We start from the raw sequence: 13,674 nt of genomic DNA, 5'->3' as shown, positions 1-13,674 counted from the left end.
ATCAGCACCATAAATAGTGGATATAAAAAACTAAGTAAACTAACATCTCCTGGCATATAAAGGGTTATAGGGATGTCTCAGTTTCCTCCTCTGCCCCTCATAGGGCAAACAATCACATTTTCGGGTGTAAAGTGCAGCAGCCCCTGAGAGACCTTTCTACCCCGGTGACCGGAAAACTTCCAGCTTATTAAATGCGACATAGACAGATATTACTCCTTTTTTTCTGTCATTCCTCATGGTTTCCAAGATGGCGCCGGTTCCCTACAAGATGGATCCGGTTTGTTTTATTTCCTCAACCAATATGGCGGCTTTTACCTGCCTCGATAACTTCAGCCAAAAAGCGGCTCGGTGGGTTCATCCTCTGTGACATTCCTCACTTCCCTCGACAAAGATGTCGCTTTTCCCTCACGCGCCCTTTACCAACATGTCCGCTCGGAGACTTCACCGTAAGCAACATGGCGGCTGCCCGCCTTCAGCCCCTCCTCTGTTGTCTATGGTTGCGGGGATCCCTGTGCGCGCCTGCGCAGTGCTAACTGTGAACGGTTGCGCACGCGTAGATTGTTCCTCGGGGGGGACAGAGGAGCATGAATGGAGCAAGATGGCGGATCCTGTGCAGGTGAGGGGGGACCCTGAGGATGTGCTGAAGAAGGAGGGAAGGGGGCAGCAGATGGGCGCCGAGGGGGCCCCCGGGAGCGCTCTGTGGCCCCTGTGTGACAAGGTGCTGGCTGCTCGTGTGGCAGCACAGTGTGACAGGAGGCTGAGGCCTGCAGACTGAGCAGTGTGGACATAAACACAGGGGGATGCATGTGTGTGGCTGGCTGCAGGGCAGCAGTGGGCACAGCCTGGCACCTGGAGGTCTGCGCCCCCTCCAGCCCTGCCATGCTCCCTGCCCTGCGGAGCTACAGAGGAGCGCTGCAGGATTTCACTTTTGCCACTAATTTGGTCAAAAATTTTAGGGAAAAAAAAATGACCCGAGCGCAGCCGGGGGTCTCGCCGCGTACGTGGTGGTCTACGGTGGCACCAAAGATCCGCCAAGTTCACCATTTTTATGATCATATGATCAATGTCGCCCTACTGGGGCCTGCCCTTTATTTCCTACTCCAGACGGTGGCGAAACGATTCCTTCTTAAAGGGATCTTCGCCTTAACAAAAGCGTTTTTCCTAGACGGACCATTACTAGTACAAAAACAAACAAACTGAGCTTCTCTCACTCTCCCCAGGTCCAGCGCTGAGCCTGTGTCTGTTATCGTCTGACTGAGCTTCTCTCACTCTCCCCAGGTCCAGCGCTGAGCCTGTGTCTGTTATCGTCTGACTGAGCTTCTCTCACTCTCCCCAGGTCCAGCGCTGAGCCTGTGTCTGTTATCGTCTGACTGAGCTTCTCTCACTCTCCCCAGGTCCAGCGCTGAGCCTGAGTCTGTTATCGTCTGACTGGGCTTCTCTCACTCTCCCCAGGTCCAGCGCTGAGCCTGTGTCTGTTATCGTCTGACTGGTCTTCTCTCACTCTCCCCAGGTCCAGCGCTGAGCCTGTGTCTGTTATCGTCTGACTGGTCTTCTCTCACTCTCCCCAGGTCCAGCGCTGAGCCTGTGTCTGTCATCGTCTGACTGGGCTTCTCTCACTCTCCCCAGGTCCAGCGCTGAGCCTGAGTCTGTTATCGTCTGACTGGGCTTCTCTCACTCTCCCCAGGTCCAGCGCTGAGCCTGTGTCTGTTATCGTCTGACTGGTCTTCTCTCACTCTCCCCAGGTCCAGCGCTGAGCCTGTGTCTGTCATCGTCTGACTGGGCTTCTCTCACTCTCCCCAGGTCCAGCGCTGAGCCTGTGTCTGTTATCGTCTGACTGGGCTTCTCTCACTCTCCCCAGGTCCAGCGCTGAGCCTGTGTCTGTTATCGTCTGACTGGTCTTCTCTCACTCTCCCCAGGTCCAGCGCTGAGCCTGTGTCTGTCATCGTCTGACTGGGCTTCTCTCACTCTCCCCAGGTCCAGCGCTGAGCCTGTGTCTGTTATCGTCTGACTGAGCTTCTCTCACTCTCCCCAGGTCCAGCGCTGAGCCTGTGTCTGTTATCGTCTGACGTCCCCTCCAATCAGGGAGCTCGGCAGCATGTGTCGGCTACTCTGCTGCTGGGCTCACGGATTGGCTGCAGCGTTACAGATAGCGGCGGAGACACTGTGGACCTGGGTTGGGGGAGTAAAGCACAGTGTATTTGTGTGTTTTTTCTTACAAATTACTTTTTCTGCAGGTGACACCTATTGAGCGTCTTGTTCAGGCGTCCATGTTTTTTCATCACTTTCTCTGAATCCGATTTTCGTCCGTGTTCGTCTTCGCCATCGATGTTTCATCGGTTTTTCTCGTACGCAAAAATAAAAAAACCTCCCACTCGTCTCCTCTCTGTCACGTACACGCCTGCCGTCTGTTTACTGATGTCACAGATCCATGGTTGATTTTGACTCTTGAGTTCTGATCGCGTGATGCGTAATGAGGGAGAATATTAAAGGAATTTTCCGTTTTCGAAAAAAAAAAAAAAAAAAAGCCTGCTCCATGGATGCAGGTAAAGGAAGAAAACAACAATCTCCTCCTCCCCGGGTCCAGCGCTGAGCCTGTTACTGGCTGCAGCGCTGATGTGACATTGACAGCACTGCAGCCAATCGGTGGCCTGAGCGACTCTTGCCAGCAACTCTTCTAAAGCCACAGAGCTGATTGATTGGCTGCAGCGCTGTTGATGTGACGTCAGCGCTGAAAACAACAACGGGCACTAGGAGCAGCGGCATAGACCTGGGGAGGGCATGTAAGGCACAGTTTGTTTGTTTTTTTTAACCCCTTCAGCTGTGTCTCGTAGTTTATTTGGAAGGCTGCGGTAGGTGCCGCAATATTGGGGAGTTGTCACATGAGCTGATAATCGACAGGGGCAGATTCACGCCTCCGGAGGTCGGTTCCTGCCTTTGTGTAATATCAGTGATAATTGTAGAAAACCGGATGATTACCAGACGTGGGGAAGGACGGAACTTTCACAGCGAAAATCCATGTGAATTAATAGGAATCCACGCTTTGGGGGGAACAAAAAAGGTTCAATGTTAAGCCACGTTTGATCTAGCCCCATTGAAAGGAGCTAGGTCTGTGCATAGCGATCCACCGCAAACTCCAGTCCCCAGAGATTGGTGGGAGACCCTGCGGGGACCCCCCTGATTCTGCAGAGCGCCCCTTGGTGCACACATGCTATTCTTCCCCAATCAGATTAGAAAGTGCCCATGGAGTGCTAAGTTTCTTAAACTCAGTGACATCTTAATGGAGTTGTCTACTTTTGTTGATAAAAAATTTTTTTTTACTTAAATGCATATATTTTTGGCTAAAAATCAGTTTTGTAATCTGCTTTCATTAAACATGTCGCACCATTTGCCTTCTACAGCCACTGTTTTGCACTGTTTGTTGCTGGCTGCAGAATGAGTTAACTGAGGATCCATCAGTGAGCTCCTTCTGACAGATGGGAGAGTTTGTCCCTCTTTTTCGGAACTGTTCTGTGCTCATTTATGACAACAGACCACATCAAAGTAGAAACTACAAGCAAACAAAGTGCCTGTAAAAGCCAACATTTTTAGTGAAAACCAATTACAAAAAGCACCAAATAAAACAAAAAAAAAAAAAGGTACAATCCCTTTAACCTTTGGGCATTTCTGTGCTGTGCCTCCCCGCCAGTCATTGTATACATTTAAAGAGCCTGGGGCGGTGTCTCGTTGGCGCACGGAGCAGGACAATTTGTGTTTGATTTTGAAGGAGAAAGATGAACCCAAAAAAGATAAGGAGGGTGGAGGCTCGTGTCTCGTACACGAGGTTGGGGTCAGTGGAGTACAGCTCCATTACAACATGTTTTCTTATTGGAGACACTTCTGTCTTCAGGGGAGACCAGGATTGGGGTTTAGCTTCTTCTTAGATGTTTGGCGGCCACTTATGTCCCTTCCTGACCTGACCTAGCAGGTTACTGCTCTGTTAACTTTTACAGTTGGTTGTTGAGATAATCCCACGAACACAAGGCGGCCGCGTCCCCTACGTCATAGGTACACAAGGCGGCCGCGTCCCCTACGTCATAGGTACACAAGGCGGCCGCGTCCCCTACGTCATAGGTACAGAAGGCGGCCGCGTCCCCTACGTCATAGGTACAGAAGGCGGTCACGTCCCCTACGTCATAGGTACACAAGGCGGCCACGTCCCCTACGTCATAGGTACAGAAGGCGGCCACGTCCCCTACGTCATAGGTACAGAAGGCGGCCACGTCCCCTACGTCATAGGTACAGAAGGCGGCCACGTCTCCTATGGCATAGGTACAGAAGGCGGCCACGTCCCCTACGTCATAGGTACAGAAGGCGGCCACGTCCCCTACGTCATAGGTACACAATGCGGCCACGTCCCCTACGTCATAGGTACAGAAGGCGGCCACGTCTCCTACGGCATAGGTACAGAAGGCGGCCACGTCCCCTACGTCATAGGTACACATGGCGGCCACGTCCCCTACGTCGTAGGTACAGAAGGCGGCCACGTCTCCTATGGCATAGGTACACAAGGCGGTCGCGTCCCCTACGTCATAGGTACACAAGGCGGCCACATCTCCTACGTCATAGGTACAGAAGGCGGCCACGTCCCCTACGTCATAGGTACAGAAGGCGGCCACGTCTCCTATGGCATAGGTACATAAGGCGGCCGCATCCCCTACGTCATAGCTACACAAGGCGGCCGCGTCCCCTACGTCATAGGTACAGAAGGCGGCCACGTCTCCTATGGCATAGGTACATAAGGCGGCCGCATCCCCTACGTCATAGGTACACAGGGCGGCCACGTCCCCTACGTCGTAGGTACAGAAGGCGGCCACGTCTCCTATGGCATAGGTACACAAGGCGGTCGCGTCCCCTACGTCATAGGTACACAAGGCGGCCACGTCCCCTACGTCATAGGTACAGAAGGCGGCCACGTCTCCTATGGCATAGGTACATAAGGCGGCCGCATCCCCTACGTCATAGGTACACAGGGCGGCCACGTCCCCTACGTCGTAGGTACAGAAGGCGGCCACGTCTCCTATGGCATAGGTACACAAGGTGGTCGCGTCCCCTACGTCATAGGTACACAAGGCGGCCACGTCCCCTACGTCATAGGTACACAAGGCGGCCGCGTCCCCTACGTCATAGGTTTATGTTTTCAATAAGGCCGTAGTAAATTGGCTGCCCAGTGAAATGGACAAATCCCAGGTTCCGATGCTTCACTTTCTGGAAGAGAACGTTCTTTTCCTTGGTCCTAAAATAATCATATTTGCTCCTGGAGTCCACAGTATTTTGCCCATCCCTGGGGACTTGGCGCCTGCTTGATCTAACAAGTATCTGAGAGCCCATACTTCTGGAAATCATGTCACTTGCTCCTCATTTGACTTGTTTTCCAATGATGTCTACGATAGTTGTTATTGTCAAGCCACTATGTGTGGCCCATAGAGCATCGGAGCGCAGCCGTCGGGCCGGTAATGGGAGCGCAGCCGTCGTGTCGGGCAGCTACATGAGGTTTGACACCTTCCTCTGCCCGAGCCGTGTCAGTATTTGCTGGCCATGCCTTTTGGATGGAGTCCTTCCATATAGACCCTAAAGGGGGGTCAGAGACCTGTGATATTCTCTATGCAGTGAAACTACAACTCCCAGCATGCTCTAACTGTGGGAAGGTGTTCACAGTAGTGATGGGGTTTGCAGTCGTGCACAGGACGGAGCGCAGTGAGTGCTGCGTCACAGTGTGCCAGCGCTGTGTTATCTCGGGGAGGCAGATCTGCCTTTTCTGTGTACCTATTCCCTCCCGTCCCCTTATCACGGGGCACACACCCTCGGGCTTCCCAGTCCTCACATTCTGTCCGGTCAGTGGGTCCTGACGTCACGCACTGGAGGATGTATGACGCTGGCATGTGACTGTCATCCCCTGCCCGCTCCACCAGCACAGGCCGGATACCACCGACCATCCTGAAGATTCAATTTAATTTTTTCCTTGTTTATTCTTGTGTAATACAACTTCTTTTTCTTTTGATTTGAAATTTATTTAAAAAAGAAGGTGACCGCTCGTGTTACTGTATTTGCTCCCGTCCTGACAATTTGGGGTATTTTTTTTTCTTTTTTAATTGGATTTGCAAAACCCACTGCATTTTCATTAATAAGCTGTGGAAAAATATCTGCTTGTTAATTGATTTACAGACTTTGTTCTTGACGTGAATCGGTCACAAATTTGTTAATTCCATCTCTTCCCGCCGTCTGGCTCGCCCCCGGCCTGCTCCCGCCGTCTGGCTCGCCCCCGGCCTGCTCCCGCCGTCTGGCTCGCCCCCGGCCTGCTACCGCCGTCTGGCTCGCCCCCGGCCTGCTCCCGCCGTCTGGCTCGCCCCCGGCCTGCTCCCGCCGTCTGGCTCGCCCCCGGCCTGCTCCCGCCGTCTGGCTCGCCCCCTGCCTGCTCCCGCCGTCTGGCTCGCCCCCGGCCTGCTCCCGCCGTCTGGCTCGCCCCCTGCCTGCTCCCGCCGTCTGGCTCGCCTCCGGCCTGCTCCCGCCGTCTGGCTCGCCCCCTGCCTGCTCCCGCCGTCTGGCTCGCCCCCGGCCTGCTCCCGCCGTCTGGCTCGCCCCCGGCCTGCTCCCGCCGTCTGGCTCGCCCCCGGCCTGCTCCCGCCGTCTGGCTCGCCCCCGGCCTGCTCCCGCCGTCTGGCTCGCCCCCGGCCTGCTCCCGCCGTCTGGCTCGCCCCCTGCCTGCTCCCGCCGTCTGGCTCGCCCCCTGCCTGCTCCCGCCGTCTGGCTCGCCCCCGGCCTGCTCCCGCCGTCTGGCTCGCCCCCGGCCTGCTCCCGCCGTCTGGCTCGCCCCCCGCCAGCTCCCCCTGCTTGTCTCGCCTGCTCTACTCACCCTTCTTTCAGTATTATGGTGCAGGCAGACGGCCGTAGAACTGGTGCGATGATCGTGTTGCGATCCTCATACTGGCTGTCTGTTCTCCGCCAGCTGCATAGAGATACATCACCCTGTCATGCTCAGGTCACAGGAGAGGTGACGGTCCGGTCCATGCATTGCGGTCTTCGCACAAGTTATACGGACGTCTGTCTGTACCTTAATACTGAAAGAAGGGTGGGGTATCTGCCCCTTAGACATAGCAATAAAGACGAGGAAAGGATTGTGCACGTGTCCACAATATGGAGAGGGAAGAAAGCATCTACAGCAGAGGGGCAAAATGTTTTCTGGCCATAGAATTGTGTTGTCATATTAAATCACTCCCAAGAGCCACAATAAAAATTAAAGAAGTCTTACCTTTTGAAACATTTATGGCTTATAGAAAGGATTGTCTGGTCAGCATATAGTGATGTGTCCTTAGCATACGACAACATCAATATCATATTGGTGAGGGTCCATCACACAGCGTCCCACTCATCATTGGCTACAAACTCCTGCGGTAGCCGGGTGTAAACACATGGAGCAGATGTGTTAGCTGTATAGCGGCTGCTGTCAGGTGCTGCAGAGTAGCTGCCGCTTACAAGAATATTCAGCAGAACAGCTGCTGATCTGCAGGACCCGGCAGCTACTTCTACACATAGAATGGTGTTAGACCCCAACCAACCTGATCCTACTCTATGGACAAGTCATCCATTCATTCCAACTTGGCAACACCTTTATAACATATGACCTAAATTTACGATCGGTGGCGGTTCTACTTTAAATGGAATCTGTCAGCAGGATTTCACACACCAAACTATTTATATGCACATGCAGCTCTTTCAAAGATAAGTCCCGCAACACCTTTACATGTCCAGTCTGTTCCTCCATTATTGAGAAATCAGTGTTTGAACTGATATGCAAATGAGGCTAAAGAGCTATGGTAGATCTGAAGCCTCTGTCACTCCAGCTCTATCCCCCAGATCTGCCTCCTCCTGCTTGACTGACCGTTCGTTTGCCTGAAGTCACACGGCACCGAGGCTGTCGGTGAAGCGGTGATTGGCTGTGTGGATGTTTATGGCCATTTCCAGTGCGAGGAGATGGGGCCTTGAAGTAAACGCCAGCAGAGAACATGTAAGCGTAGGATTGAGGAGTGTCACTGCTATTAATTTCTATCCAGACATTTAAAAGCATTTTTTTGCACCTGGACAAACCCTCTGATATTTTCTATTTTTCACTGGTTGGAAGAAGAGAGTTTAGCCAAGGCCCAGTGGTGTGCTTAGCTAGGACAGTGGGGGGCGGCTCCTGCTGCAGGACAGTGGGGGGCGGCTCCTGCTGCAGGACAGTGGGGGGGCGGCTTCTGCTGCAGGACAGTGGGGGGAGGCTCCTGCTGCAAGAGAGTGGGGGGAGGCTCTTGCTGCAGGACAGTGGGGGAGGCTCCTGCTGCAGGACAGTGGGGGGAGGCTCCTGCTGCAGGACAGTGGTGGGAGGCTCCTGCTGCAGGACAGTGGGGGGAGGCTCCTGCTGCAAGGCAGTGGGGGGAGGCTCCTGCTGCAGGACAGTGCGGGGAGGAGGAGAAGTGGTGCACATGGCGGCATTGCTTTTGAGGCATCGAGATTATTCCTTTACACGTTCCTCGGTTTTATTTGCAAAATGAGTAAAGTTCTGAATCATGGCACTGGACAAGGAGCACAATGCCCACTAGCAGTGCTGCTCTGCCCTAGGATTACAGGAATGGGCATTTAGGAGCCACACAAGACATGGGCATTACATGCCAGGATACGCTGTAGGAAGTGGTGCTGACTGGCAGATGTGTCCTGAAGACCCCAGCGCTGCACTGACAACACTGTGACCAGTTAGTACATTATCCACATTAGCCATACTGATACTTGTGGTACGTCCGGTCAGAGATCTGTCCACCCTGCACAGTATTGGCGCAGTGACGGACCCCGTGCATGGTTTGGTGCTCTGTGTGACCCTCATATAATACATTCCCTCTTCTCTTTTCTCAGAGTCTAGCCCAGCTAGAGATCCTGTGCAAGCAGCTGTATGAGACCACCGACACCAGCACCCGACTGCAGGCGGAGAAAGCCCTTGTGGAGTTTACCAACAGCCCGGAGTGTCTGAGCAAGTGCCAGCTCCTGCTGGAGAGGGGCAGTGTGAGTACGGGGACGGGTATATGGGGGGTGCCGCATAGCCACCCCAGGGAACAATCAATTCAGCTGACAATGAAAGGTAATGGTAATAAACGGCGCCCCCGGAAAAAGCATAGGCGAAACGGCGTCAGGTGTGGTCAGTGTTTCCTCTGGTGACTCTATCTAGGTATTATACCGTTTATTGTCAGCTCAGTTGATTGTTTGCTACCTAGACTTGGCTATGTCTTATCCAGGCACAAGTAACATATAATTGAGCATTTTATTATCGTAATTGAGATTGCACTTGTACTTTGATTATATAGCCACATCATTCTACTAGCAGCTATAGCAAATATGCCTATACGTATTTTTTTCTTTATGAATTTAGATTTTTTTTTTTGTATTAGTATTTGCACTTTATTATGCTTTGAATATGTTTACATATAAAAAAATCCTATCGTACGTGGATTGATAATATACTGCTTGTGCACTCCCTTTTATTTGGAGGTATATTGCCCTGTTTCTTCTTTTTGTATATTAATTTAAAATATAATTTTTGATTAATTATCTAGCTGGGATCTCTTTATACATTTGCTGTAACAGATAGAGGTGGTGAAATCCTAATGGTTAAACAGCAGCTATCGGTGTTACACGCAGATGCCGGCCATGTAACACAGCCGGCGCCTGCCTGGTACGGTGCAGGCTCCGCTCCTGAGCCCGTTCCATACATGGGACCTGATACAGGATGTACTATATACTCGGCCTAATTCTCCTTAATTCAACCTTTGATTGTTGATATACAAATCAAAATGTTTTACCTCTTTCTGGCAGAGGTCTTTTTTTTTTTTTTTTTTTTTTAAGCGTTTAATATACAACATTCATCACATGGGATAAATAACACATTATTATTATTATTATTATTATCATCACAGACACAGCAATACCATTTTTTCTTCTGTAAGAAAACTAGATAAAAAGTTTCTTTTTTTTTTTTGTTTGTTTGTTTTTTTTTCACATGTTTATTACTTCCGGACTGGTCAGGATGGAGAACTATAGTAAGGCCATGTTCACACAGTGCGTTTTTTACCGCGGAACCGCGGCGGTTTTGCCGCTGCGGTTCCGCAGCTGTTTTCCATGCAGGGTACAGTACACTGTACCCTATGGAAAACAGGACACACTGTGCACATGGTCCGGAAATTGTTAAAAAAAAGACGCGCTGAATAGCTCCCGGAAAAAAGAAGGAGCATGTCAATTCTTTTTCCGGAGCCGCAGCGGTTCTGCACCCATAGACCTCCATTGTGAGGTCCAAACCGCAGTAAAACCCGCAGATCAAAAATATATCTGCGGGTTTTACTGCGATTTGATGTGCAGAACCGCTGCAGCAGGAAGTGCGGGGAGCGGGCGGAAGTGCGTGGGCGGAGTGTGGCTGCCCCCCCCGTGTTCCGATCCCGCCCCCCCGTGCTCCGATGCCCCCCCAGTGCTCCGATGCCCCCCCCCCAGTGCTCCGATGCCCCCCCCGTGCCCTAATCTCCCCCCCTTATACTCACCCGGCGTCCCGGTGTCCGTCCGGCCGTCTTCTCCCTGGGCGCCGCCATCTTGCAAAATGGCGGGCGCATGCGCAGTGCGCCCGCCGAATCTGCCGGCCGGCAGATTCGTTCCAAAGTGCATTTTGATCACTGAGATATAACCTATCTCAGTGATCAAAATAAAAAAATAGTAAATGACACCCCCCCCCCCTTTGTCACCCCCATAGGTAGGGACAATAAAAAAAATAAAGAATTTTTTTTTTTTTTTTTTCACTAAGGTTAGAATAGGGGTAGGGGTAGGGTTAGGGTTAGGGGTAGGGTTAGGGTTAGGGTTAGGGTTAGGGTTAGGGTTAGGGGTAGGGTTAGGGGTAGGGTTAGGGGTAGGGTTAGGGGTAGGGTTAGGGTTAGGGTTAGGGTTAGGGTTAGGGTTAGGGGTAGGGTTAGGGGTAGGGTTAGGGTTAGGGGTAGGGTTAGGGTTAGGGGTAGGGTTAGGGGTAGGGTTAGGGGTAGGGTTAGGGGTAGGGGTAGGGGTAGGGTTAGGGTATTTTCAGCCATTTTAACCCTAAAAAAATTCCTAGAAAACACACAGACTCTGGCTAGAAAACTGCATCAAAAAAACGCATCAAAAAACGCATCAAAAAACGCATCAAAAACGGACCAAAAAAGGACCAAAAAAAGGACCTGCGTTTTCTGCCAAGAGCTGCAGTTTTTTAAAAAACAGTCAGGAAAAAAAAAGGATGGAAATCCTGAACGTGTGAACATACCCTTAGTGTCCTTCGCCATGGACGGCCTGCCATGTCCTGTCCTAGGAACTGTGTAATACCTAATTTCCCCTCTGGGGGTGCTGCAGGGAAACATTTACCGCCATGATCGCTCGAGGACATAGTTAACAGTTTATTGCCGCCGTTTCAGCAAATATTGTCCAAAATTGTCTCTTCACATGTAGCAGCGATTTTCAGACCTTCAGTATTTATTAAACATGTTATTTTTTTCTTTTAAATCCTATTAATCTTCCTTCCCTTCTTCTATCCGCAGTCTTCCTATTCCCAGCTTCTTGCTGCCACGTGTCTCACCAAGCTGGTGTCCAGGACCAGTAATCCCCTGCCACTGGAGCAAAGAATTGACATCCGTAAGTACATGGCGCACGCCGTACCGCTCGTTGGCCATCATCAGTGTGAGGACAGAATAGCACAGATAGACCTGGCCGATTTGGGGGATGAGATTGACGCTCAGGAGGTTAGTGGGGGCGCAGACATTTCTGTGACTGAAGAGTCCGCTCCTTAGATGCGACAATCCCAAGGATTTCTGCTAACCCCATTCAGGTGAATGGGAAGGTCCCAGAAAAGTCCTCCACCCCAATAGGGCTCAAACATGTCCAGCAAGTTGGAAAGGCCAAAAAACTTTATTAGCCGATACAGAAGAAAGGCCGGGCCCAACAATCTGTACGACATGACCCCCGGTGATGGTAGCTGAATCCCAGCAGTTCCTGAAGCTGAAATGTGTCAATCAAAGTGGCTCAAACAGGGGTCCTGGGTGGCATACCGTCATCTATCACGTCCACATTCCTGGTTGGGGCACCAGATTCTTTGCTGAATGCGTAGATGCTTTTATATATTGTCCTCCTTTCTCTCCGTTACAGGGAACTATGTTCTGACCTATTTGGCCACCCGCCCGAAACTTGCTTCTTTTGTCACCCAAGCCCTGATTCAGCTGTACGCCCGCATCACCAAACTGGGCTGGTTTGACAATCAAAAGGACGAGTACGTGTTCCGCAGCGTGATCGTGGACGTCACACGCTTCCTGCAGGTTAGTGGCCACCCAGCGAATTCACTAGCCACCTAACTCCAGGTATCAGATAACAATTAGCTGGTCGGCCTCGCTCTACAGCGGTCAGTATCTTTACTGTATTATCACCCATCATAACTGTGGACAGGAACATGGGTCATAATATGTCAGGACTCATTCCGACATCCGTGCACTCCCGACCTGAGCGTGACAGCTTCATATAATTCTTCGAGACTGTCACACGTTAGTCAGGAGACCGCTGTGAGGACGGTATAGCATGGACATCTGCATGAGCCCTGCGAGGAATTCTCACCAGTCCCCCCCATGATCGCCGTGTGGATGCATGATTGACTCCTGTCCAGTGGTCAGAGGTCCGCCGATCAGACAGGATAGATCTGTCACCACCAAGTGAGATAGGAAGTGGATTTTCATCTATGCCAATAGCGATACTTCCCTCCCAGCCTCTGGTTTGGTTGCAGGGAACCTCAGTCCCCCATGCGTTATCCAGGAGTAGGGTACGGACTGTGCTTTCCGCAGCGGTCGCGGCTGTGCTGACCCCAACTCTGACGTGTTCGCCCTCAGCTTTATTTGGGTCCATCGCGTTCTGTGGAGTATAATCACGTGGTTTATAACTTTATTGCTTTTGCAAAGGTGCCGGACCTACAGTGTAATCATAGAGAAAAAACGGACACTGAGCGACCCTTGTCAGACTGATTGGTAGCAGCATGTGCGGGTATACACCATAGTAATGTGGCTGCAACACTCGGATCCCACGCAATGAGCAATACGGATCCTGCGTCGTGCAGACTGTAAAATGTCACCTTTGTGGGTGCATGAATGTATGATGTGATTTCACATACTCACAGTAATTACAGTAGCCTGGGCCACCATCGGCCTCCGGCAATGACGTCTGTATGATTGGCTGCAGCGGTCATGTAATGAGACGTCACTGCTGGAAGTCAGCAGGGGGACTAGGCTACCATTAGCACAGGATTTTTGTTTTTGTTTTTTTTAATTGAAAATCGGGAAAAAAAACTGAGGCCAATCTGCTACGGATATTGACGTCATGTGGATCTATAGGGAACAGGACCTTAGTAAATTACCTTCTTTTTTTTTTTTTAAATAGCATTTTTATATAAATATGTATTTTTAGAAATCATTGTGATTCACTGTATATATTTTTTGTTTTTCATACCGCTGTCTATATTAAATATAGAATAAAATATTGCAATTTTCACACTGGGCCTAATATTAGACCCCTATGTCCTGTTGGGCACATGGCTCTTAACAGCAATAGACTGATGCAATCCTACTCTAATCT

General features: G+C 51.1%; 1 protein-coding gene across 2 annotated transcripts in view; it reads left to right on the top strand.

Annotated features, from left to right (window-relative positions):
* Positions 1-533: 533 nt before the first annotated feature.
* Positions 534-13,674, top strand: part of XPO7 (exportin 7) — a 35,893-nt gene continuing 22,752 nt past the window's right edge. For both annotated transcript variants that reach the window (XM_069767000.1, XM_069766999.1), the window contains exons 1-4: positions 534-616; positions 8,920-9,066; positions 11,604-11,697; positions 12,208-12,374. In XM_069767000.1, coding sequence (XP_069623101.1) covers positions 599-616; positions 8,920-9,066; positions 11,604-11,697; positions 12,208-12,374 — 426 coding nt within the window. In that variant the 5' untranslated portion in view covers positions 534-598. The remainder of the gene's footprint in view (positions 617-8,919; positions 9,067-11,603; positions 11,698-12,207; positions 12,375-13,674) is intronic.

Source organism: Ranitomeya imitator, chromosome 4 (genome assembly GCF_032444005.1).
Source record: "Ranitomeya imitator isolate aRanImi1 chromosome 4, aRanImi1.pri, whole genome shotgun sequence".
NCBI lineage: Eukaryota > Metazoa > Chordata > Amphibia > Anura > Dendrobatidae > Ranitomeya > Ranitomeya imitator.
This window is presented reverse-complemented; position numbering and strand designations above follow the sequence as displayed.